The 25,140-nt window shown below is 42.7% G+C and overlaps 1 protein-coding gene across 6 annotated transcripts in view; it reads left to right on the top strand.

The window, feature by feature from the left end:
* Positions 1-23,522, top strand: part of LOC121282085 (sphingomyelin phosphodiesterase 2-like) — a 55,961-nt gene extending 32,439 nt beyond the window's left edge. For all 6 annotated transcript variants that reach the window (XM_041195536.1, XM_041195538.1, XM_041195534.1 and 3 more), the window contains 8 exons: positions 4,278-4,354; positions 5,617-5,710; positions 6,810-6,899; positions 7,444-7,526; positions 7,616-7,748; positions 12,542-12,646; positions 12,788-12,944; positions 19,586-23,522. In XM_041195536.1, the coding sequence (XP_041051470.1) occupies positions 4,278-4,354; positions 5,617-5,710; positions 6,810-6,899; positions 7,444-7,526; positions 7,616-7,748; positions 12,542-12,646; positions 12,788-12,944; positions 19,586-19,932 (1,086 nt within the window). In that variant the 3' untranslated portion in view covers positions 19,933-23,522. The remainder of the gene's footprint in view (positions 1-4,277; positions 4,355-5,616; positions 5,711-6,809; positions 6,900-7,443; positions 7,527-7,615; positions 7,749-12,541; positions 12,647-12,787; positions 12,945-19,585) is intronic.
* The last annotated feature ends 1,618 nt before the right edge of the window (positions 23,523-25,140 follow it).

The raw sequence follows: 25,140 nt of genomic DNA, 5'->3' as shown, positions 1-25,140 counted from the left end.
ATCTAGAAGGACAAGGACAGCAGATGGATGGGAATACCACCACCTGGAAGTCCCCCTCTAAGCCACTCACCATCCTGACTTGGAAATATATCACCGTTCTTCACTGTCACTGGGTCAAAATCCTGGAACTCCCTCCCTAACAGTACTGAGGGTATACCTACAAAACATGGACTGCAGCGGTTCAAGAAGGCAGCTCACCACCACCACCTTAAGGGCTATTAGGGATGGGCAATAAATGTTGGCCTAGCCAGCCGATGCCCACATCCCATGAATGAATTTTTTAAAAAATTCCACCTGCATCTCTTGCCCAAAATTTTAAACCTGTGTCCCCTAGTGCTTGTACATTCAGCTAATGGAAAGAGTTTTCCCTTGCCTATCCTATTTATGCCTTTCATAATCTAGTGCACCTCTATCAATTCTTCCCTCAATCTCCTTTGCTCCAAGGAGAGCAACTGTAGCTTTTCCAACCTAACCTCGTAACTAAAACCCCCTAACCAGTCTGATAAACCTCCACTGCACCCTCTCAAGGACCTTCACATCTTTCCTAATTTTTTGTGACCAGAACTGGATGCAATACCTTGGTTGTGGCCTAACCAGAGCTTTACATAGATTCAGCATAACTTCCCTGCTTTTGTACATAATGCTTGTATTTATGAAGCCCAAGATCCCATGTACTTTGCTAACCAGTCTCTCAATGTGTCCTGCCACCTTCAAAGACCAATGCAAATGTACCCCAGGCCCCTCTGTTCCTGCATATTCTTTAGAATTGAGCTATTTAGTATATATTGCCTCTCCCCATCCCTCTGCCAAAATGTATTACCTCTCATTTCTCTGTATTAAATTCCATCTGTTGTCTGTCTATTCTGTTGTCTATCTATGTCCTGTTGCAGGCAATCTGTATCACCCTCTGTTTGTCACTCTTACAAGATTGATATCTTAGGCAAATTTTGAAACTTAACTCTGTATTCCAGTGTAATGTGGTGTTGAACTTCTTGTGTTGTTGGGGCTAAGCTTATCCAGGCAAGTGGGGAGTATTCCATCATTCCATCACACTCTTGTGCATCGTAGATGGCGGACAGGCTTTGGGAAGCCAGAGAGTGAGTTATTTTCCGCAGAACTCCCAGCCTTTGACCTGTTCTTGTCACCACAATATTTATATGGCTGGTCAAGTTAAGTTTCTGGTCAATGGTAACCATCCCCCCCACCCCCAGCCCCCCAGAACGTTGTAGTAGGGGCATTCAGCAGTTGTATTGCTGTTGAATATCAAGGGGAGATGGTTAGATTCTCTCTTGTTGGAGCTGGTCATTGTCTGATACTTATGAGGTGCGAATGTTACTTGCCAATTATCATCCCAAGCCTGAATATTATTCAGGTCTTGCTGCATGTGGGCATAGACTGCTTCAGTGTCTGAGGAGCCACGAATGGTGCTGAACATGGTGCAATCATCAGCAAATATCCCCACTTCTGACCTTATAATGGAAGGAAGGTCATTGATGAAGCAGCTGAAGATGGTTGAGTCTAGGGCACTACCCTGAGGAACTCAATGTCCTGGGGCTGAGATGATTGACCTCCAATAACAACAACCATCATTCTTTGTGCTAGGTAGTGGAGAGTTTAGCCCTGATATCCATGGATTTAATTTTGCTTGGGCTCCTTAATACCACACTCAGTCAAATACTGCCTTGATGTCAAGGGCAGTCATTCTCATCTTACCTCTTGAGTTAAGCTCTTTTGTCCATGTTTGGATCAAGGTTGTAATGAGGTCAGAAGCTGAGTGGCCCTGGTGAAACCCAAACTGAGCATCAGTGAGCAGGCTATTGCTGAGGAAGTGCTGCTTGATAGCACTGTTGATGACACCTCCCATCTCCATGCTGCACAAGTCTTCAGTACTACAGACTGGAATGTTGTCAGATCCCGCAGCCTTTGTTGTATCCAGTGCCTTCAGCCATTTCTTGATACCAAATGGAGTGAACGGAATTGGGTGCAGAACAGCATTTGTGATGTTGGGAACCTCAGAAGGAGTCGGAGATGGATCATCCACACAACACTTCTGGTTGAAGATGGCTGCAAATGCTTCAGCCTTGTCTTTTGCACTGGTGTGCTGGGCTCCTCCATTCATTGAGGATGGGGATGTTTGTGGAGCCCCCCTCATCTGGTTCACCACTGATATGAAAGGACTGCAGAGCTTTGATCCAATGACTATATTTTGAGCAATTCTGTAAAGTTTTCATGAAGTGTAATTACCTTTATCACTAATTGTTAAAGGTACAGGTTGAAAGATTGTTTTACTGTTCAAGACTTGTAGTGGGCCAATTGTGTTAATGGCTGCGATGAGTGATGCTGACTGTGCTGGCAGATCCCTCCCCCTCCTCCAGCTTTGTTCATAGTGAAGCAGCATGGACACTATTTTATGACAAAAAAGAAAATTGTTCTCAATGTGCTGCAGGGAAACTCTTGGACTTATTGGAGATGTAAGACTTATGTAAGACATATTGTAGAGACTTATGTTTGCCCTGAAGTTCATCTGGCTTTCTAATAACTTGCACTTAATCAGTGCCTTTAATTTCCCATGGCCCCTAAATCCCAAAACCACTTAACTCCTGGTTGCATTTAATGAAATCGGCAAATGTGTGCCCAATTTTATTTTGCGCTCGTTCGTGATGTGGAGCTCACTGGTTCACCACTCTTGAGAAGGTGGTGGTGAGTCACCTCCTTCAATACAACTGAGGCTTACTGGGCCATTTCAGAAGGCAGTTAAAGTCCACTTCATTGATGTGGGATTGGAGTCACACGTAGGCCAGACCAGGTAAGGACATAAAAATGGGTTTTCATGAAAATAGAATATGTCATGGTCACCATTACTTGTACGATATTTGTTATTCAGATTTATTTAATTAATTGAATTCAAATTCAGCTACTGTGGTGGGATTTGAATTAATATCTCTGGATCGTTAGTCTAGGCTTCTGGATTACTGGTCCAGTAACATAACCACTATGCTACCTTAGCCCTTAATGTTAAGAAGATAGGTAAATGTGGTGCTCACCTGAGGTCAGATCCTCAAACTATTCATGTCAAGTGAGAGGCCCCAGGTAGCATTTGTGTCTCCCAGTATGTTTGGGGAGAGTGAACATTCACCTACAGTAGGCACTAACTGTCAGTGTAAGGGTGTTGGTATTGGCATTGGCATTGGCAAAGACTCTAGATTCTGAACAGGAAGCCCACACTAGGCATTCCCACATGTCTTGTAATTGTCACTACAAGAGTGGCAGCAGCTGGGAATATGCTCTGAATCTGCTCCCAGTTGGCTGCAGACATGAAGCTAGGTGACTAAAAACAGGGGATTAAAAAATACAGAACAGGAAATTTTCCTTAAGGTATAGATACACCTTTATCATTATTCTCAGAAGTGTCTCAAAGCAGTTCAAACAAAATTAACTTCTTTTGCAGCTAACTTGTATAGCCAAACTGTCAGTTTGTACATCACGAGATCCCACAAATGGCAATGAGATGAAGGGTCAGTTTTGGTGGTGGAGTTGAGGGAGAGGTTTTGGTCAGGGTACTGTGAACGTTCACTCTCTTGGGATCACCAATCTAAGTCCAAGGAGCAAATAGAACTCTAGTTTAACATTCTGCCCAAGGGTTGATACCTTCAACTATGTAATACTTTCTTCAGTGTCCACTGCACTGGCTTGTTTACATATAAAATGTGTTGAAATGATTAAAAGGCAGCTTAAAAGCTAATCCTTCTGCCCTATAGGTGAGATGGGTCTCAATCATGGTGCAGTCATAACACTTTCACCTCTGGGTCAGAAGTCCCATTCCAGAGTCTTGAGCACAAAATCTAATCTGACACTTCAGTGCAGTACTGAGGGGGCACTGCGTCGTCAGAGCTCCTGTCTTTCGGATGAGATTTTAACTGATGATCCCTCCACTAGACATAAAAGATCTTATAGGACTATTTTGAAGGAGAGCTGAGGAGTTCTCCCAATGTCTTGGCCAATACTTACCCCTCAGACAATGCCTAAAACCAGATTTTCTGATCATTATCACATTGCTGTTTGTGAGGCCTTGCTACACACAAATTAGCTGCTGGTATTTCCTACTTTGCCGGTGTGACAACACTTCAGAATTCCTTCATTGGCAGTGAAGTGCTTTGGAATATACAGAGAACGCAAAAGGCACTATATAAATGCAAGACCTTTACTAACTGAACAAACCTGACATTTCAAAAACAAAAGAGCAAAAGTGAGAGGCTAGATGTTATTTTGTTTTGCAGGTATGGAGTGAAAAGGATTATCACTTCTTGAGAAGCAAATTGACAGATACCCACCCCTATTCAGTGTACTTCAGAAGGTATGCAATTATATCTTTTAAAAAGAGATTCACAGACAAGCACATCTTCTGCCTTTTGAAAGCAACTACTAGACAGAACAACTTGGGAAATTATACACTGCACACAATCAGATGAGAACAAAACTCGAGCAGGCAACTTGTACTAGTTTCAACCAGTCGTGATTTCTTTTCTTTAAAGCCTTAGCATTCAGTACTTGCCTTCGTTATGGGTTTTTATATGAAATGGGTTGTATTGTAGGAAGGGCAGTGACAAATACTGGAAATGCACAGGATATCTTGCCTTTCATGTACTTACTGCCGTGCATTTCCAGAAGTTTGTTTGTTACAATGTCAACAGAGCATGGTGGGGATAAAGAGAAGGGCTCTATCTGCCAGTAGGAGGAATTGGGTGTGGTGTTAAGCCAAAACCTCAGCACTCTGACAGAGTGGCTAAGTTTCACCAAACTGCACTCTGTCCACTTGGAGTTTCTTGTACCAAAGGTCTCAATTATGGTGTTTTCCATGACTGCCTGGTTGTGAATGGGGGAGAAGAGGCTAAGATCAATGATGTAGAATGTAGGTTCAGGCACGATTTTAAAAGTGGGCATGGGTGAGAACAGTGCTTGGGAACTCCAAAGTGGGCAGCACACCCAGAAAGTTCAGAGAGATGTATGCCCAGCTGATCTTAGTATTAGGCCCTCATTTTAATAAAGGGCCTCTGTATTCCATCAGATGCCTGGCTAGATTTGCTTAAGTGTGCGGAGATGGGACTTTTCTGACAGGTGGTATCCATGGGAAGGGTCCACGGTGGTCAGTGGGAGGAGGAATCTGGAGGCAATTGGCAATCAGGGAAGACCCATGGATTCCTTGCAGGCCAGGGTGGTGGGGTGTGTGTGTGCGTGCGTGCGTGCGTACATAGTGGGGCTGGGGGGTATATTCTTGCTCTTCCTGGCTCATAGAATTCCAAAGAACTGCATTGTTAGAAAATCAGTAGGCTCTTTTCTGGCCAGTTGGCACCTCTCTTGCTGTAATCTTGCTGAAGGGCTGCAGGCAGTGTGAAACTCCCCTGACATGAGAATATTGCACCGTGGTGCAATGATGCCTAGATAGACTGCTGTGGAAGGACTGAATGGTGATTTTTGTTCCTGTGCCTGCTTGTTTTGTTTACGCCAGAAGCGAGGACAGATTAATTTAGAAATGAGTGTAGAAGCTGATATAAATGGGTCTGATGGACCACTGACCGTAAACCACTGTGAATGTATTTTACTGACTCTCTCTTTCAGTGGAGCTATAGGCAGTGGACTGTGCGTCTTCTCCAGATACAGAATAACTGACTCCTTTCTCTACCGCTACTCCCTGAATGGTTACCCTTATAAGGTACAGTAGATGCATTTGGAACAAGTGTTTAATAGTCAAATCAGAAGCAAGCTCCTGATCAATAGAATCTTGTTTCTTGGTTAGTCCTTAGTTTATCTTATTCACTTTAACACATGGGTTATAAAGCTTCCTGATGGCTCAGCTGGTTAAGGCAGCAAGTAACCAGCACGTGCAATCAGGAAGATCCCAGTTTTGGTCCCTGACCTGGATGATGATAGGGCTAAAGTAACTAACTGAATTAGGGGAAGGATGAAATTGTTCTGAGATCACACACCAGATCGCTTGGCCTAAATAGCCAAGTGGTTATGGTACTGGGTTTGTAACCCCGAGATCAAGAGTTCAAATCTCACAATGGCAAACTATGAAACAATGTAACTTCATCTGAAACAGATGGAAACAGGTTTACTCAAAAGAGTATCAAGAGTTCAAATCCCACAATGGCAAACTATGAAACAATGTAACTTCATCTGAAACAGATGGAAACGGGTTATTTAAAAGATTATCAATTTTTTAAATTTAAAAGATTTAAAAGATTATCACACACCAGATCCCTGCCCAGTGATCCCTATTGGGAGTTTCTCTATATTTTAAGAAGAGCCTAGGCTTTGCTATGATTTGAGCCAGCACTGCCTCCAATCGCTCAAAAGGCCTACAAAAGCAAAATACTGCAGATGCTGAAAATCTAAAAACAGAAAATGCTGGGAATACACAGCAGATCTGGCAACATCTGTAGAAGAATCAAAAAGTCTACCCAGGCTCAGTGCCCAGAGTCACACAATGAGCACTTGGTCAACATGCTCAAATATGATGGATTTCTATGACGGGAGTAATGGGGAGAAAATTAACAGAAAAAGGCAAAGCAAAAGAACCTTAATGTTTTGCACAGAGAAAGATATTCGGCGCATAGAATCTGTCCATGAAGTTGCTCATTGGGATTTTAAGCAATGCTCTGCTCTTTGGGATGTAACCAGTACGGTAACCTAGGGAGCGCAAGGCCTCAGCTTCTGCCTGTCTATCTCCAACGTGCAGAGATAACGCGCAGTGTTTGTACAGTTTAACGTAGCTCTGTAACGTAACCCACAATCCTGTTGTCTTCTAGTTGCACCATGGCGATTGGTTTGGCGGGAAATCTGTCGGCTTAGTTATTCTCAACATAAAAGACATCGTCATTCATGTCTATGTCACGCACGTAAGTGGTAGCTGAGAATTCAGGCTGGCTGTGTGTTGGTGGGAATGGCCTCTTCCGCACAACCCCCCCCAATTCCACACAACTCCCCCCTCCCTCTTCCGCACAACTCCCCCCTCCCTCTTCCGCACAACTCCCCCCTCCCTCTTCCGCACAACTCCCCCCTCCCTCTTCCGCACAACTCCCCCCTCCCTCTTCCGCACAACTCCCCCCTCCCTCTTCCGCACAACTCCCCCCTCCCTCTTCCGCACAACTCCCCCCTCCCTCTTCCGCACAACTCCCCCCTCCCTCTTCCGCACAACTCCCCCCTCCCTCTTCCGCACAACTCCCCCCTCCCTCTTCCGCACAACTCCCCCCTCCCTCTTCCGCACAACTCCCCCCTCCCTCTTCCGCACAACCCCCCCCTCCCTCTTCCGCACAACCCCCCCCCCCCCTCTTCCGCACAACCCCCCCCCCTCACTTTCTCACATCATCCCTCCAAAGTTTTTTTTATTTGAAGATATTTTCCTCTCGACATTTCCTCTGCTTCTCATCTCCTGTTGTGCAGCTTCATGCGGAGTACTGCAGGGAAAAGGATGATTACCTCCCCCACCGTCTGCTGCAAGCCTGGGAGTTGGGACAATTTATACGGTAAGATGCATGAAAATCCCATGCTGTTGATCCTTGCTAGAGAGCCCAAGGAACCCTTTCAGCACTCACACCTTCTCTTTGTTTGCCAGGCACACAGGCAAAACAGCAGATATCATGGTTCTGGGTGGGGATTTGAACATGCATCCATGTGACTTGGGGAACAGGCTCCTTCAATGCTACACCGGGATGAAGGACTCTTTCTTAGAGACAGAAAAATTTGAGGTAAGCTTTTGTCAGAAACTCTGGACCCCAATCGTGTCCTTCATGTCCTTGGAATGTCTGAAAGCCAGTGAAGAATTCCTTCGAGTGTAGTCACTGTTTTAATATAAGAAATGCAGCACAGAATTTGTGCACAGCAAGCTCCCACAAAGAGAAATGCCACAGCGACCAAATGATCTGTTTTTATGTCTTGATTGAGTGACAAGTATTGGGAGAATTCTCTTTCACTTTTTTGAAATAGTGGGATCTTTTAAGCCCAACCTGAGAGGGAAGACGGGGCATTGACTTAACAATTCATGTGAAAGACAGCATTTCCAACAACACAGTACTTAAGTTTATAGGCAGAATTGACCGGCGGGTGGGCCCCGCTGGCTTGGCAGCAGGCAGGCAGCCGAACTCCGCCACCGAAACAGGGCCCGCCGCCATTTTGAGTGGGCAGGCCAATTAAGGCCCAGTGACAATGTCACACGAGATGGCACATGTTGATAACAAACTCATAAGATTTATTAAATTTTTACAAAACGGTAATAAAACTTCATTCTGCCAGTGGATGAATTTTCATTAATAATCTACAGGCCGCTGGGGCTCCTGGCCTGCCCGCCAGCCTTAAGGTTGGCCGGGCAGGGCATTTAACTATCTTAATGAGCCTGTCAATGGCCTTAATTGGCTGATTTTGCTGTCCACCCGCCTTCCTTAAGATTTAAATGGCCCGGGATGACGTCGGGGATTTCTCCTGATGTCAACCCGCGTCATTTTCCCCTTGGCGAGCGGGCCCCACCCCCAAATCGCTGAGGGGAAAATCCTGGCCTATGTGTTCAAGATTGGTGAAGCTGGGGATGTTCTCTTTAGCGAAGGGAAAGTTGTGAGGAGATTTGATAGAGGTATTCAAGATCGCAAGGGGTCTGGACAGAGTAAGTAGAGAGAAACTGTTCCTTTTGGTTGAACAATCAAGAACCAGAGGATAATAATTTATAGTGATTGGCAAAAGAAACAACAGCGACATGAGAAAAAACACCTTTAGGATTGGGAATGCATTGTTTGGGAGTGTGGTGGGGGCAGGGTCGATTGGGCTTTTTAAAAAAAAAAATTGGATCATTATCTGAAGGGAAAAAGTTTGCACGGATACAGGGAAAAGGTGAGGGAGTGGGACTAGCTGTCATGGCAAGCCAGCATGGATCTGACAGGCTGAACAATTTCTTTCTGTGCTTTATCCATTGTATGACTTTAACACTCTGAAGTGAGATTCAAACTCTCACACTGCTGGGTCTGAGGTGAGAATGCTACCCACTGATCGATCCATGGTTCACACATTCTGTAATCCTCAGAGTCATCAAACGTCCCTGACTCAAAGTGACACGGATGGAAGCTTGGGAGCCAGGCAAATTCCTGGTTGGCAGCCAGTAAATGATGTGGAATTTAGAAGGGTATAAAAGATTGTACATTGACTTTTTAAAAGGGAGACCAACACTTAAGGTTATCGGTATCTGTTGGGAGAACTGTTCTCCCTCCTGATCAGCTTGCTGGATTCCTGAATGGTGAGAAGGACCCTCAGAATGTTCTGAATGTAGACGTCAACACTTGGTGATGTTATGGTGAACGATAGTTTATTTGTAGTAGCTCACCCTGTCAGGCGGCTGAACTGGTTTATTTTTATTTATTTAGCACCTTCCTTCACCATCAGATGATGCACACAAAATAGCACTTTGCAAGCAGCAGATCAGCAGCTGTTTATTGGTTCAAACACAGTGCAGCACTGAGACTAGAAAACGCTGGAAACACTCCACATGTCAGACAGCATTGTATAAAGAATTGAAAGAATGGTGACGATTCAGAAAGTTGAGCAAGGCCTTTGCCTGAAATGTCAACAACTTTCCTTTTTTTCACACTTATTAAGTTTACCCAGCTTTTTCTGGGGTTTTTTGTTTGAGACTACAACGTCTGCAGTATTTTATTATTTTTTGCTGCCCTATAACTGCCCTGAATTACACATTGGAATTTATCATTCAATATTTGTTCATATGGACTGTTCAGCTGGCAGTCAGGCACAGTGTCAGAAGACTGGGTGCAGGTACAGCACTTTGTGATTTAATTATAAAGGCCCCTTCTCGTGGGGCAGAATTTTCTGGTCGGCGAGCGGGGGTGGGGCCCACTCGCCGACGCGTAGAATGGCGCACGGTGACGTCGGGCAGGCATCCTGACGTCACCGCGCGTCATTTAGGTTGTCAGTATAGCGGGCGTGCAGCCGAGTCGGCTGTGCGCCAGCTGAACTGTCAAAGGCCTATTAAGGCCATTAAGAAAGTAATTAAAGTTGTTTAGAATGCTGCCTGTGCAATCTTAAGGTTGGCGGGCAGGCAAAGAGCCCTGGCAGCCTTCACGTTTTTCATGAAACCTCATCCATAGGCGGGATGAGGTTTCATGAAGGTTTTATTAATTAAATAAAAACTTCTGAAAAATTAATGGACATGTCCCAGCTCATGTGACAGTTTCACATGAGGGGGCGTGTCCTTAAAAAATTTTTTTTTCCTTTATTAAATTCTCCAGAGCTTAAACTAATCTCCCTGAGACACCACGGAGGTGCCTCAGAGAGATTTCTGCTCTCTTTCCTGCACTGAGCTACATAAGGAGATATTGGTCAGATGACCAAAAGCTTGGTCAAATGAAGTAAGTTTTAAGAGGTGTCTTAAAGGAGGAAAGCAAGGGTAGAGACTTGCAGAGGTTAGGGCCAAGGCAACTGAAGGTACTGCCGTCAATAATGGAGCATTTAAAATCGGAGATGGTTAAGAGGCCAGAATTCTCGGAGCGTTGTGGGCTTGGAGCAGGTTACAGAGAAAGGTGAGGAAAGGCCTTGGAGACACTTGAAAACAAGGTTGAGAATTTTGAAGCCAAGACTTTGCTTGACCAGGAGCCAACATAGATCAGGGAGCACAGGGGTGCTGGGGAAGGGGACTTGGTGCAAATTAAGACACAGGACAGCAGAGTTGGATGACCTCAGGTTTATGGAGGGTAGAATGTGGGAGACCAGCCAGGAGCACTTTGGAATAGTCAAGTCTAGAGGTAAGGAAGACATGAATTTGGGTTTCAGCAGGACTTGACTAAGGCAGGGGTGAAGTCAGGTGATGTTATAGATGTCACAACAGCCCACAAAATGTTTAAACAACTGCCCCATGATAGGAACAAAAGGTGATGGGGGTGGGGTGGGGGGAAAGAAGACCAGAGCCTATGAGCTGTTAATGTAGTTCATAGCTAAGGGTTACAAATATGCCCTCATCCTGATGAGCAGATGAAGGATATGCTTTGGATTGTGGAGTGTTTCATCTGCTGCTCTGTAGATGTCCTAGGGTCTGGATGACTGCTACAGTTACTGTGTAATTGGTCTGAACTTTCTATGAATTTTAATATGTAGATAAATATCCACCCATTGTGTAGCTGTACTTAAATCCAATTTCAATGATGATCTGAACCGCAGGAGCAAGTCCTTCAGCTGAAGTCCAAAATTGGATCGCTACCAGCAGCTCACTGGCAGCCACCCATCACAATGTTTATGTAAAGTATTAATACTATTTAATGGGACTAATGTTTTGTTGATGAAAGTTCCAGTCATCCATTGTCAACTGCACCACACATGTGATGTTCAAGGTCTGCTGTTGAACTAACACATGTCCTACCTTCGGAACAACATACTGTAATATATTTTAAAGAGTAATATTACTGCAGATGCTGGTACAAAACAGGAGACTTCTGGAAATGCTCAGCAGGTCCGGCAGCTTCTGTGGAGCGAATGCAGGAATTGACATTTTTGGGCAGAGTCCTTGTGTCTATCTAATCAATCAATTCTGATGAAGGTTCCCAGCAGAAATGTTAACTTTTCTCTTCCACTCACGCTCAGTAAGTCTGGCAGCATCTGTATCAGAATTCCCTGGCATTACAATAAACACGGGCTAATGGAGACCTTGATAATGGGAACGTGCAGTTAAAGAGACGCCTCTTTGATCCTGTTTCATTCCTGTAACATTCTACAGGTTCCAGTCACTGAGGCACCATTTTAAAATAACTGAAGCTGGTTAACCGTTCCATTGTTTTATCCTTTTTTTTCAATGCTATTCTTTCAAGTAGTAACTAGTGATGTAATTACTGCTGGATTGTGGCTTGAGTGAGTTACTGAGTATGAGCAGCCTGAAGAAGCTAAACCACGCGCACACACAGTCTAAGTGCTTCCAAGTTAATGACTGTGTATCTTTGCTGATAGTAACAACCCCTCCCTTCCTGTCAGGTTCAATAACTCCTACAAGCCAGTTTACTTATAGCCAGATATTTGATGTTTACAGTTTGTCCCCAATCTTTCCCTTTTCCTCGTTCCTCTGCTGAGGACATATAGTCTTGTGTGCATGAGGTGCTTCTCAGCCATTGATCTAACTTTTAAGCCTAAAGTGTGTATGTTCAACCATAGGAGGCATCACAGTCAAACTCGATGGTGTCCCTTTATTCAATGTGCAGACACTTGCCTTTCCAGCAGAGGTTGAGCCGAGGGACTCCAGCATTTTTGTTTTTCTCCCAGCCAAGAGATGCTGATCTACTTGAGGCCCCTTTGCTCTCAGCAAAGATTTGCTGTTAAAGCAGAAAAATTTAAGAAAAGCTTAAAAAAAACAGATGGTTTTTACAGTTCTTCATACTATTTTTAAAGTTCTGCTGATATCAAATACTGGGAGCAACAGGGTTGAAGAATGGGTTTTACTCGGCATGGTTATTGGTCATCTTAAGGATTTTCTATTAGACCAGCTGTGTTGTGTTTCCCACAGGGCTGCGAAGGCGGATGTACTCTGCTGTCTCAGAATTGCTTTGCCTCAGTCAGTGACTCACAATCGTTCCCCTCAGGAATTCGCATTGACTACGTTCTCTACAAGGTAAGAGACTGAACACAGCAGCCCTTCACAAAAACAAGTTGGGCAGGGATTGGGGGGGTGGCGGGATTTGAAGGTGTGGGAATGAGTTTCGAAATCGGAAATGTAGGAACAATTAAGTGATGTGTGTTCGGGAAACCTTAGGGATCGAGGGGATTCCCTGTGAAGTGTGAGCACCTGACAACTACAAGTGGTACAGCGCCTGGGAAAAACATTCCATACTCAGACCACGAAGCTGTGTGCGCCACATTGAGTGTCCAGAAAGACCAGACTGCTGTCAGCGAGGTGAGACACGGTGAAGGTAAGTCACATTCCTGTTTCATGTAGGCCCCATACTCACTTCATTGCACTTACAGCTGTGTTTTAGATCTTAATGGGCTGGTGTTGAGGCTGAACAGGCTGGGGCTCTTTTCTCTAGAGGGGCTATGGGCCGGGTGCAGAAAGGTGGGATTAGAAAGGGCACCAGGGTGTCCTCGGACTGGCATGGGAAAGATGGGCCGAATGGCCCTCCGGTCTGTAACTTTTCTATGGTTCTAAGAGGGAAGACTTGATAGAGGTCAGGGCGTAGAGAGGTTTCCATTTGTGCTGGAGTCCATAGCTAGTCACTGTAGATATAAATTGGTCACTAATAAATCCAGTAAGGAATTCAGAAGGAACTTTGTTACCCAAAGAATAGTTAAAATGTGGAGCTTGCTACCACATGGAGTGATAGCGGTGATTAGCATTGATTTATTGAAGAGGAAGATAGATATATACTTGCAGGAGAAACAAATAGGAAGATATGTTGATAGGGCAAGAGGAGGGTCCCCTGGAGCCTAACTCTGGTACAGACCAACCAGGCCAAATGGTCTGTTTCTGTGCAGTAAAATTCGATGTAATCCTTTATATTCTTATTCAATTAACAGATTGGATATTGGTCCAACACAGAGTAAAGAAACTTAGTTGCAAAGGCTGCAGTGCATTTAAAAGCAAGAGTTTTACGGTCTTGGCACATTCTGGTATCTTTGATCTACAGCAAAGTCCCACCTTTCGCAACTTCTTTGTTCACATATTTGTTTACTTGCACTTTGTACTTTGTACACCACATCACCCATCGCATGAGCAATTGTTTGCTCATCCACGTTTTCTTTCCCCGAGGAGATGGCAGCCATGACAGAGTAGAGACCTCAACATGTGTTAGCGGGTAGATGGTGTCAAAGTCTCTGGAAGGAGGATTAACCTGGAAATGTCTGAATCTTTCCATCAAAAGCTACAATAACAGTGCTGTTCAATTTTGAAATGTTCACCAATTTTGTCTGTCAGTTTTAATGTGATTCATTGTTTTCTTAAATGAGGATTGGTCCTTTTTTAAAATTTTCAATTTTGTACATTTGTCTTGTATTGCACAGAGACCGCCCCCCCCCCCCCCAACCCCCGCACTCCACCACCACCACAATTTGCTATAGAGTAACTGCACAAACCAATGCTGCCCTCGCATTGCTGGAACCTATCTGATTGACTCCCATTGAAAAGAATTTTCAATGTTCGTGATTTTGCCGTTTGCGGGAACACAATCCCTGCAAACCTCAGGTATTATGATATGGCTGATGATGTGTGCCAGGCAGATCAAATCCACGAGGGAAACTTGCTCATGTGGTCACAACTGTTTTGCAATTTCTATTTTATTTAGAGATGCGTGCCCTGAATTTGGAAGTAATAAGACTACCATGACTTGAGATTTTTAGAAAACTAAACTAAACATTTATTAACAAAAGAAAAGATTTCAAGCACATACATAAGTCTACAAATCACCACTATAATAACTCCTAAAACCCCTAATTAATCTGACTCCCAGTTACACCCCTGTTAAGGCAACAATAAAAACAAATAGATTTAAACAGACCCAGGCAAAGCACACAATACCCTGGACAGTGAGTTTTCTTAGCTTCGGTTCCTGTAGACAGCAACTTGATGTACAGAAGCTATCAATTGTCATCAATACCCCAGGTTTGTGAAAGGTCTTGGTTGCTGTCTGGTGAGAGGTGGCAGAACATTTGGTGAAAAGCTGTGTTTTTAAGAAGGCTTTTAAAAGGAGGACATCGCCAGAGAAAGAAGGGAGAGGCTAAGATAAAGTTTTTTTACAAAGGGGGTGGTTTAGGCAACAGTAGTGGAAGCAAACTCTTAACAGCTTATAACGTGGAAAGGGTAAAGGAATGGCAATATGTGTGCAGTTCTTTTAGAGAACTGGCACAAGCATGATAGGCTGAGTGGCGTCCTTTTATGCTGTAAAAGTCTTTGACTTTGCAATTCAACTGTTCAAATATTTTAATAATTCCATATACTCTAGTTGGATTTCTCAATTTAAAGTACGATCACATCCTGGTTTCACTTTGGATTGAAATTGTTGAGTTGCATGCAATCTACAGTTTGTTTCTATGATCCAGGGCCAGCCAGTGACTGAGATTAATAATATAAAATAAAAGCAGAAAATGCTGGAAAAACTCAGCAGGTCTGGCAGCATCTGTGGAGAGAGAAACAATTAACGTTTCGAGTCCGTATGACTCTTCTTCAGAGCAGAGATTGCCAGATGGATGGTCAGTGCCAGTTTACACTGCTACTCCAAGGGAGGAAGTTCTTGAGCAGGTTTAAATTTTGCTGCTAGCTAGGCATCCCTCAATCTCACTCCAGTTATTGATATACCGAAGGGCACCACATGGAGTAACTTATACAAATTTACTGTCAAGATGTATATATAGCACATTACAGTGGGATAGCCTCCCGCCTGGGTACAAATTGCTCTTGTTTTAAGAAGATTTATTTTTTCTCTCAAACTTATTTGCATGTTATCAAACACAAATCTGTCATAAACCAGCGCAATTGAACAGCATTTCTCAACCTTTGTTAAAATTGCTTTAAAACCTATGCCTTGATACTTTTAAATGGTGGTCTTTGCGGTTTAATTAGTTTAGCTGAAAGTGGATTTATCATAAAATGTGAGCATTCAATCGCTTGTGAGTAACCTGATTATAAACTACTGAAGATCACTGTTAAAAATATATATAAAACTATTTCCTAATTTTATTGAGGTACAGTAGTCAGTTTCTTATTAAATTAAACAAAAAATTATGTTCTAAAGCTTTTAACTCAAGCCTATTAAGTTGCTTGTGCCTAAAAGAACCAACATCATTTTTGGAGTCTCCTTGAACTAGGCCCAAAACCAAACGCAATTTGCAGAAACTCGCAGTGGTGATTAATTCAGCCAGGGAAAAGGACCAATTTTGTGGACGTAGGTTTCTGGCACGATGAGTTTAGACTGGCGCCAAAGATCATGCAAACTTAATTTGTTGTAAATGTAATATCTGCTTAAAATTACACAACCTTTTGTGCTGATTAGACCCATTTTGATGAATTGCACTGAAGAAACGAGCACAACTGAAAAGAAGCTGCAGGTCACCATTTCCTCTAAGCTGTGCAGTCATGCAGCAGTCCAGAACTTACTGGACAGGGAAAAAACAAACCGCACAAGAAGCGGTCCCCCTGAGACATGCACATCTGGCTGAGTGTCAGTCTTAAAGGGACCTTGCAGTGCAACAAATGAGCTCTATGCAGCATAGGGTAATTAGAGGGAACATTGCTCCAGGCCAAGGTCTTTAAGCAGAGTGTTACAGTTTCAATGCAAGTGCTTCTCAAATTAATAACACATTGGTGTGCTGTTCGTGCATGAAGAAGATATATAAATGAAGGAAGCTAAATTCCTTAATAAGTAGGGATTCTTAATCTTCAGCTGATATGTTTCGTATTTCCTTGTGATCATGGCCACTAGAAATTTATCTTAAGTTGGAATAAACTAATTTCACAGCTATTTCCTATGTTGAAAGTTCTTTTTCCAATTTGTGCATGTAAATTGGATAGGGCATTTCTTTCTCTAGGCACTTCCCTCACCTTTTGACAGCTTTCTTAAATCTCGATCCTTAACCAAGCTTATGGTTTGATGGCTTCCTTGGATTACATCTCAAGAAGGGCTTTAGGATGTTCTTCAGCAGTAAATACACAATATAAATGCAATTTCAGAGTATTTCAGATCTCCAGCATCCAGAGTATTTTGCTTCTATACAAATGCAAGATGTGGTTATCATCCTCTACTAATCACCAGCCATTTCATCAAGGGCAGGCCTAGGTATTAAATGTTCCTGGATACAAGGTATTCAGGGAAAATAGGGACGGTGGAGGGGTAACACAATGGATAAGGATAACATAGCAGTGCTGAAGAGAGAGGATGTCCCAGAATGTCAAGGGCAGAATCTATTTGTCTAGAGCTAAGGAAAAAAAAAGTTGCTCGGTGTACTCTGTAGGCCCCCAACCAGTGGGAAAGATGTAGGTGAAAAAATTGCAAGGAAATGACAAAGATGCAAGAATTATAGAGTAGTTATAATGGGAGACTTAAATATCCAGCTCTGTAGAAGAGTCATGCGGGCTTGAAATGTTAATTCTGTTTCTCTCTCCACAGATGCTGCTAGACCTGCTGAGTTTTTTCAGATTTTCTGTTCTTATTAATTATCCAAATGTTTGAAAGACTGGGATAGTAGTAGTGTAAAGAGCAGAGGAGGGCAAGGTTCCTAGAGTGTGTCCTGGAAAATTTTCTGCAGCAGTATGTTTCCAGTCCAACGAGAAAGGAGGCACTGCTAGACCTGGCTCTCGGGAATGAGGTGGGGTAAGTGGATCATGTGTCAGTGATCATTGTATTATAAGGATTAAGTAAGGATTATGGAAAAGGACAAAGAACAATCCAAAGTAAAAATAATTAACTAGGGGTAAGCCAACTTCAATGGGTTGAGAATGGATCTGGTCCAGATCAATTGGAATCAAAGGTTGGCAGGAAAAACAGTATCAGAACAATGGGCTGCCTTTAGAAAAGAGAGTTCGGGCACAGTCAAAGGTAGGGCCAACAAATCCAGAGCTCCTTGGAGATTAAGATGAAAAAGTAAGTGTGCTTATGACAGATGTCAGGAGGACAATACAACTGAGAACCAAGCTGAATACAAAAGGTCCAGAGGGGAAGTAAAGAGAGAAGAGAAGCAAAAGAGAGTATGAAAAGAGACTGGCAGCTCATATAGAAGGAAGTCCAAGAATCTTCTATAGGCATATAAATAGTAAAAGGGTGGTAAAAGGAAGAGTGGGACCAATTAGGGGCCATAAAGGAACTTTACACATGGAGGCAGAAGGCTTGGCTGAGCTATTAAATGAATACTTTGCATCTGTCTTTACAAAGGAACACAATTCTGCCCAGGTAATGGTGAAAGAGGAGGTAATTCAGACACTTGAAAAGTTTAAAATTGATAAGGAGGTGTTGGATAGGCTGTCTATACTTTAGGCACCAGGATCAGATAGGATGCATCCAAGGATACTGAGGGAAGCGAGAGTTGAAATTGCACTGACCATAATTTTCCAGCCTTCCTTAGACTCGGGGGTAGTGCCAGAGGACTAGAGAATTGTAAATGTTACACCCTTGTTTAGAAAAGGGCATGAAGATAAGCCGAGCAACAATAGGCCAGTCAGTTTAACTTTGGTGCTGGGAAAGCTTCTAGAAACAATAATTCGAGACAAAATAAATAGTCATTTGGGCAAATGCTGGTTAATTAAGGAAAGTCAGCATGTATTTCTAAAGGACAAATTGTGGTTTGACTAACTTGCTGGAGTTTTTTGATGAGGTAACAGAAAAGGTTGATTAAGGGAATGCTGTTAAAGTGGCGTACATTTAACATAAAGTGCCCCACAACAGACTTGCAGGCAAAGTTATAGCTCATGGAATAAAAGGGACAGTAACAACATGGATATGAAATTGGCTGAGTGACAGAAAACTGAGAGTAGTGATTAATAGATGTTTTTCAGACTGGAGGAGGTTTGTGGTGGAGTTCCCTGGGTTGGTGTTAGGACCCCTGCTCTCCCTGATATATATTAATGACCTAGACCTTTGTGTACAGGGCACAATTTCAAAATTTGAGGATGATATGAAACTTGGACGCATTGTAAAATCTGAGGAGGATAGTATAGAACTTCAAAAGGACATCAACAGATTGGTGGAAGATGAAATTTAATAGAGAGGTGTGAAGTGATTTATTTTTATAGAAAGAATGCAAAGAGACAATGTAAGATAACGGGCACAATTTTAAAGGGGGTGCAGGAGCAGCGGGACCTAGGTGTATTTGTGCATAAATCATTGAAGGTGGCAGGACACATTGCGAGAACAGTTAATAAAGCGTGCAGTATCCTAGGCTTTATTAACAGGGGCACAGAGTACAAAGCAAGAAAGTTATGTTAAACTTGTATAGAACACTGTTTCAACCACAACAAAGTATTGTATCCAGTTCTGAACACCACAATTTAGGAAAGATGTGAAAGCATTAGAGACAGTACAGAAAAAAAATCATGAGAATGGTTCCGGGGATGAGGAACTTCAGTTACATAGATTGGAGAAGTTGGGACTGTTTTCCTTGGAAAAGAGAAGGTTGAGAGAAGATTTAATAGAGTATTCAAAATCATGAGCAGTCTGGATAGAGTAATTAGGGAAAATCTATTCCCATTGGTAGAAGGGTAGAGAACAAGAGAGCACAGATTTAATGTAATTGGAAAAAGAAGCAAAAATAAGGAAAAACATTGTCATGCAACAAGTGGTTAGGATCTGAATGCAATGCCTGAGAGTGTGGCAGAGGCAGGTTCAGTTGATGCGTTCAAGAGGGAATTAGATTGTTATCTGAAAAGAAAGAACGTTCAGGGCTAAGGGGGGGAAGGCGGGGGAGTGGCACTAAGTAACTTGCTCCTACAAAGAGCCAGCACAGACACAACAGGCTGAATACCCACCTCTTGTGCTTCAACAATTCTATGATCTGTGGTTAATGCTTCTTTCTTTTCATTGAACCTCTTTATCCCTGTTGACCCTGTACTAACTGTCTGATCTTGTTGCAGAGATTGACCCACAGCTTGTAGACATTCTAAACGAGGCTCGGGCAGAGCTGAAAGTCGGCATTCATGGAGCAGAGAAGGTGCGCTACTCCTCTGGCAGGATGGCGATCCTGGGGTTCATCCTGATGCTCCTGGAGGTTGTCATAGCGATCATACCACTTGTCACCACTATGGCAGAAAACTCGTTCCCCAAGGTGTCCTTCTATATTCTGGGGATGGTGGCCTTTGCTGTGGCACTGCTCGCCGTTATTCTCTATGTATTCCATACCATTGAGGTGAAAATGTTGCAAGGAACAGAGGACCAAATGAGGAACACCATCCAGGCTTTGCAGGAGCAACTAGGTCACTAACGGCAGTCAATGGACACGTTTCTGACCAGATTAAATTGGAGCTGGATGTTGTAATCGTACCTCCCATGCACAATCCATAGCTAATGCAGTTCTGAATGATATTGTGTGATCTCAATCCTGCATGTTAAATGTGTGACTTCATAGTGTCAAATACATTCCAGATGGCTGTATAGGTCCATAGGGAATGGAGGCTACGATTTGGGGCAACTTAATTGTTTCGCCAAATCGAAACATAATGAGATGTGCTTACGATTCACATTTCCTTCTGTCCTCCCCTCCCACCCCCCCCTCCTCCCATTTTTATTCCATGTTGTCTGGCTAATCTCTATTCAGGAATGTGAAGACAATAGATGGTGCAGATTTCCATTGTGCCTGAGCTCTGATTTGTGATGAGGCCCAGTCTGTAGCAGAAAGGCCTGTGGCTATGATGGAAATCTATCCTTCCCTCCATCTCTGCTCCTTCACCAACCCATTTCTCCCTAAAATGAACCTGAGTCAGGAACTGAGGAAGTTTCCTGGTGAAGGAGCGTAGTGGCTATGTTGCTGGACTCACAATCTGGAGAGCAAGTTCCAATCCCCCTGTAGTAGTTTGAGAAGCTGAATTCAGTTTATATTTTTTTAAAAAAGTAAAAGTGACCATGAAGTAGTTGGATTGTCATAAAAACACAACTGGTTCACTAATGTTCTTTGGGAAGGAAATCTGCTCTCCTTACCCGGTCTGGCTTGCATGTGACTCCAGGCTCTCAACAATGTGGTTGAGTCTACGTTCCTCAAAAATGACCTCGTAAGCCACTCCATTGTATCAGCTGTTACAAAGAATTACACACTGTGGCAGTTCAGCAGGAAAGCCCATCCCCACCTTTTCAGGACACCCAGCAGTGAGCAGTAAAGGTCAACCTTGCAAGTGTCAGCTACATCCTGAGAACAATTGGCAAAGGTGGTTTGTCCAAGTACTGCATTTCAATCAAAGCTATGCTGACTCAGTGAAGCCTTCAGGCAAAACTTGAGTTCAGACCTTGAGCTGTTTGTTAGGAGGCTTAGGTGACAGCATTTATCCTGGAGCTGATGAGAGAAGAACATATTTTCATAAGAGTTTCTTTTCTTGCAATACAAAGGGGTTTTATCTCGCAGTGTTCCTGGTCTCCACCCATTTTGTCCACCCACCCCAGAGACTTAACTCCTTTTTGGAAATGGTTTTGAGTGCATATAAGGACATAAAGGAGACTGTTGATCCTGTTCCCTCCAATGGATCATGTATAATTTGTCACTATTTTGAACTCTCCCTCTGGGGTATTTAACTTCCAGAGGTTAGTGAATAGCTACAAGTAAATATTCAAAAAGAATAAACTTGAAATAGCTGATCCAAAAAGTAATTGAAGGAAATTGACAGGAGATCATTCTAATATTACTCTTATAACTGTTATATCTCTCAAATCATAGTCTCACCAGAACCGAGACTGTTTGTGTTAATCTGCAGGTTTATTGAGACTTATTCTTTCCCTAATAACCATCAATCCCATTATTAAACACATGTTTATACATCATTTTTAAATGCATCAGGGGATAACTGCTTTTGTTTAGAGCCTATTTCAGATATCATCTATTTTGGGATGGAAGAAAACATACTTCATGCCCCTGGCCTTGATTGAACCTTTTCTAGTTCTGTATCTTTGTTGTCTAATCCTGCACTCACACCTTTGGGTTCGATGAGCTGTTTACTTTCACATAATTCACACCATCCAGGAATTTAAAGACCTAAACCATGGCCACTTGGCATCTTTTTTTTAATCTCAGTCACTTCTGTTCCTAAATTGGTCCTATTTCCTGAATTGTCTTCAGTGAGAGTCAGTTTATCCTTGTGAAAACAGGATGACCAAAACGACACACCACATGCCAAATGTGGCTTCACATATAGAAATTTCTAGAAGTTACAACATGGAAATTGGCTGTTTGCTTGGGAAGGACTAACCAGATAAAGTTTTCAGAGTCAGCACAAGCACCCTGAATAACTAAGAGGTGATCTAATTGAGGTGCTTATGATTAATGAATTTGAGGAGGTAGATGGGAAGAAACCACTGCTCTGGTAGTAGAATACAGAACCAGGGGGATAACCTAATATTACAGCTAGGCTGTTGGGATTGTTGCCAGGGCACAAAATATTGGAAATCAGGAACCCTCTTTCCCAAAAAACTGTTACTTGGGGTCAATTAAAAAATTTTCCAAATTGAGGTTGATAGACTCTTGTTGAGGGTATTAAGAGATGGGTAATCAAGGTGAGTAGATAGAGTGAAGATAGACCAGCCAAGATCTAATTAAGTGGCTGAATGAGTCCTTGCAGCTGAATGACCTCTTCCTGTCCCTGTTCTGACAAGATAAGATTGTCTGACCTAATTTCCTGTTCCTAAAAGCTCTGCAATTGTAACTTGGGTGGTTGAAAGTTATGGTTCTGGTTGAAATTTTAATGCTTTTGATATTAATCATCATGGAGTGTAAGTTGTACCAAGAAGACTCTCCAACAAGTTGTACAACCAATTCCAGCTAGGGCATTTCTACTTAAGTCTTTGTTTGTATTGAATGAGTGCTCTGCTTTACTTTGAAATGAAATTAAGAAAACATACCAAGTTTGAACAGAACTATTTCTTTGAACCTGCATGCTTTGTTTATCAGGTTAGCTAGCTGTTGAATTTCCAATTGGTTAATTCTGAAGTAATATTGCAGAGTTAGCTAACTAATGACCTCTCGTTTTCTCCACGTTTCTCTGCGTAACTGGCTTATGTTTCAACAGCTCTCAATCCGACCCCCGTTTCCACTTTCAGCTCAACTGCAAAAGTGTCCAGCTTGTAACACAGGCAGCTGTTTGGACCATTGTAACAACAGTTGTAAAACCTGTTCAGGTTGGCTTCTTTTTACTTGGGGTGAAGACTTTTGGGGGAGAAAATGAAAGACCTGCATTTTATTAGCACCTTTCACAACCTCAGGACACTCCAGAGTATCATAAAGCCAATGAAGTGCTTTGGGAAGTGTAATAATGTGGGACTGAATTGAGTTAGGCAGAGTTGACTTGTTGGGGTTTTACTTTCTTTTTGACAATGAGCATCTTGTGACTCTAGGAAGAATATGATCAGCCCTTGGCAAACCAGATGATCCAGTTTGACTTCAAACCCAAAATTGCTCCTAAGATCCAGTGTTTGCCCTCATTGTTATTATGTGGGACAGATATTCTAGACCATGTTTAAACTGGTTTTCTTTTAATGGATACCAAAGTGGGAAGTGAGAGGTATTATCAAAATACAGCTCTTACAGAACCAATGCAGTGCTTTGAGAGATGTGAGGAAAACTGCGGTTTCTCAGACCAGTTTAGGACAATTTTATATTTAGCAATGAAAGACGTGTGACTTTCAAACCTAAGCCTTCATAACATATAGCCCGGCTTCAAAGGTCAATGGGAAATGCCCAGCACTGCCACTCATAAGAACATAAGAAATAAGAGCAGGAGTAGACCACATGGCTCATCGAACTTGCTCCACCATTCAATACAATCAAGGCTAATCCTGGGTTTTAACTCCACTTTCCCACCCACTCCCCATATCCTTTAATTCCCTGAGACCAAAAATTTATCTATCCCAGCCTTAAATGTATTCAATGGTGGAGCATCCACAACCCTCTAGGGTAGAGAATTCCAAAGATTCACAGCCTTTTGAGTGAAGAAATTTCTCCTCGTTTCAGTTCTAGAATCCTTTGCTTATCCAATGGATACACTGACCTACTAGAGTTGCCAATTCTGGTTGGATTTATTCTTGGAGATTTCCTCACATGATTTCCTGCCTCTAGCTGCTTTGTCCCCAAGCTCCACCCATTGTTTGCCTTGTAGGCCTATCTTCACCGTACACCCCTTCCCCACAGTCAATAGAATGGGAACGGTGGAGATAGTGGCTTGGTGGTAATGTCACTGGACTCAAGGCCCAGGCTAATGCTCTGGGGACATGAGTTCAGATCCCACCATGGCAGTTGATGGAATTTAAATTCAGTGAACAAAATCTGGAATTATAAAGCTAGTTTCAATAATCATGGCAACTATTAAAAACCCATTTGGTTCACTAATGTTCTTTAGGGAAGGAAATCTACCTCCTTACCCAGTCTGGTCTACAGGTGACTCCAGACCCACACTTACAACAATGTGGTTGACTCTTAACTGCTCTTAACCTCTAAAATGGCCTAGCCAGGCATTCAGTTCAAGGGCAATTCGGGGTGGGCAACAAATGCTGGCCTTGCCAGCGACGCTCACATCCCATGAAGAATAAAAAAAATAAGTACCCCATTGGAGGGGTACTTTTCACCATCACCAATAATTTTTATAAGTAATCAATGGTAGTGATTTTTGCAGCTTTCAGGAGTTTAATCTTTAATTCCTGGATAATTCTGGAGAGTTGGCAACTGAATGCACCACCCAGCCCTACCAGTTAGAATAAAACTTTCGACCCAGCTTCTTTCACACAATGGCATTAACATAAACTGTATTGAGATGGAAAGTGCGCGTTGAGTTAATCAACAAATGAGAATTTGAATTGAATTATCTGTTTACGATGAGTAAAACATCCATGAACTTTTAGTGAATTATATATTGTTAGTATAATGTGGGCCTACCCATGTGCTGGGTGGGAGGTTTAATTTTTGATGCTGTTGAAGATGATGAACTTTATATTGGATCAAGTGACCAGTCTGCACTGTTGGGTTGCTCGGAACAATGCCTTGAAGAAATGTTATTTGCTCTGTATGTATCTTTTATTCAATGTATAAAACTATGGATGGTGAAAGAAGCACTTGTTGAAAAATGTTAGCAAGTCTTTGGGCTGGATCCTGCTCCACATAAATCAGGACTTGGAGAAAATCTAAAATAAAAACAAAAAAACTGCGGATGCTGGAAATCCAAAACAAAAACAGAATTACCTGGAAAAACTCAGCGGGTCTGGCAGCATCGGCGGAGAAGAAAAGAGTTGACGTTTCGAGTCCTCATGACCTGTCGAAGGGTCATGAGGACTCGAAACGTCAACTCTTTTCTTCTCCGCCGATGCTGCCAGACCCGCTGAGTTTTTCCAGGTAATTCTGTTCTTGGAGAAATTCTGTTTAATAACTAGAAGCTGATTAGTAAATTGAAGTGCTGCAACGAATTGTTTGTGCCACCTAACCTCTGAGTAGAAATGTGCGTGG

The sequence above is a fragment of the Carcharodon carcharias genome, chromosome 9, assembly GCF_017639515.1.
Source record: "Carcharodon carcharias isolate sCarCar2 chromosome 9, sCarCar2.pri, whole genome shotgun sequence".
NCBI lineage: Eukaryota > Metazoa > Chordata > Chondrichthyes > Lamniformes > Lamnidae > Carcharodon > Carcharodon carcharias.
Note: the sequence above shows the minus strand (reverse complement) of the source record. Positions and strands in the feature narration are given on the sequence as shown.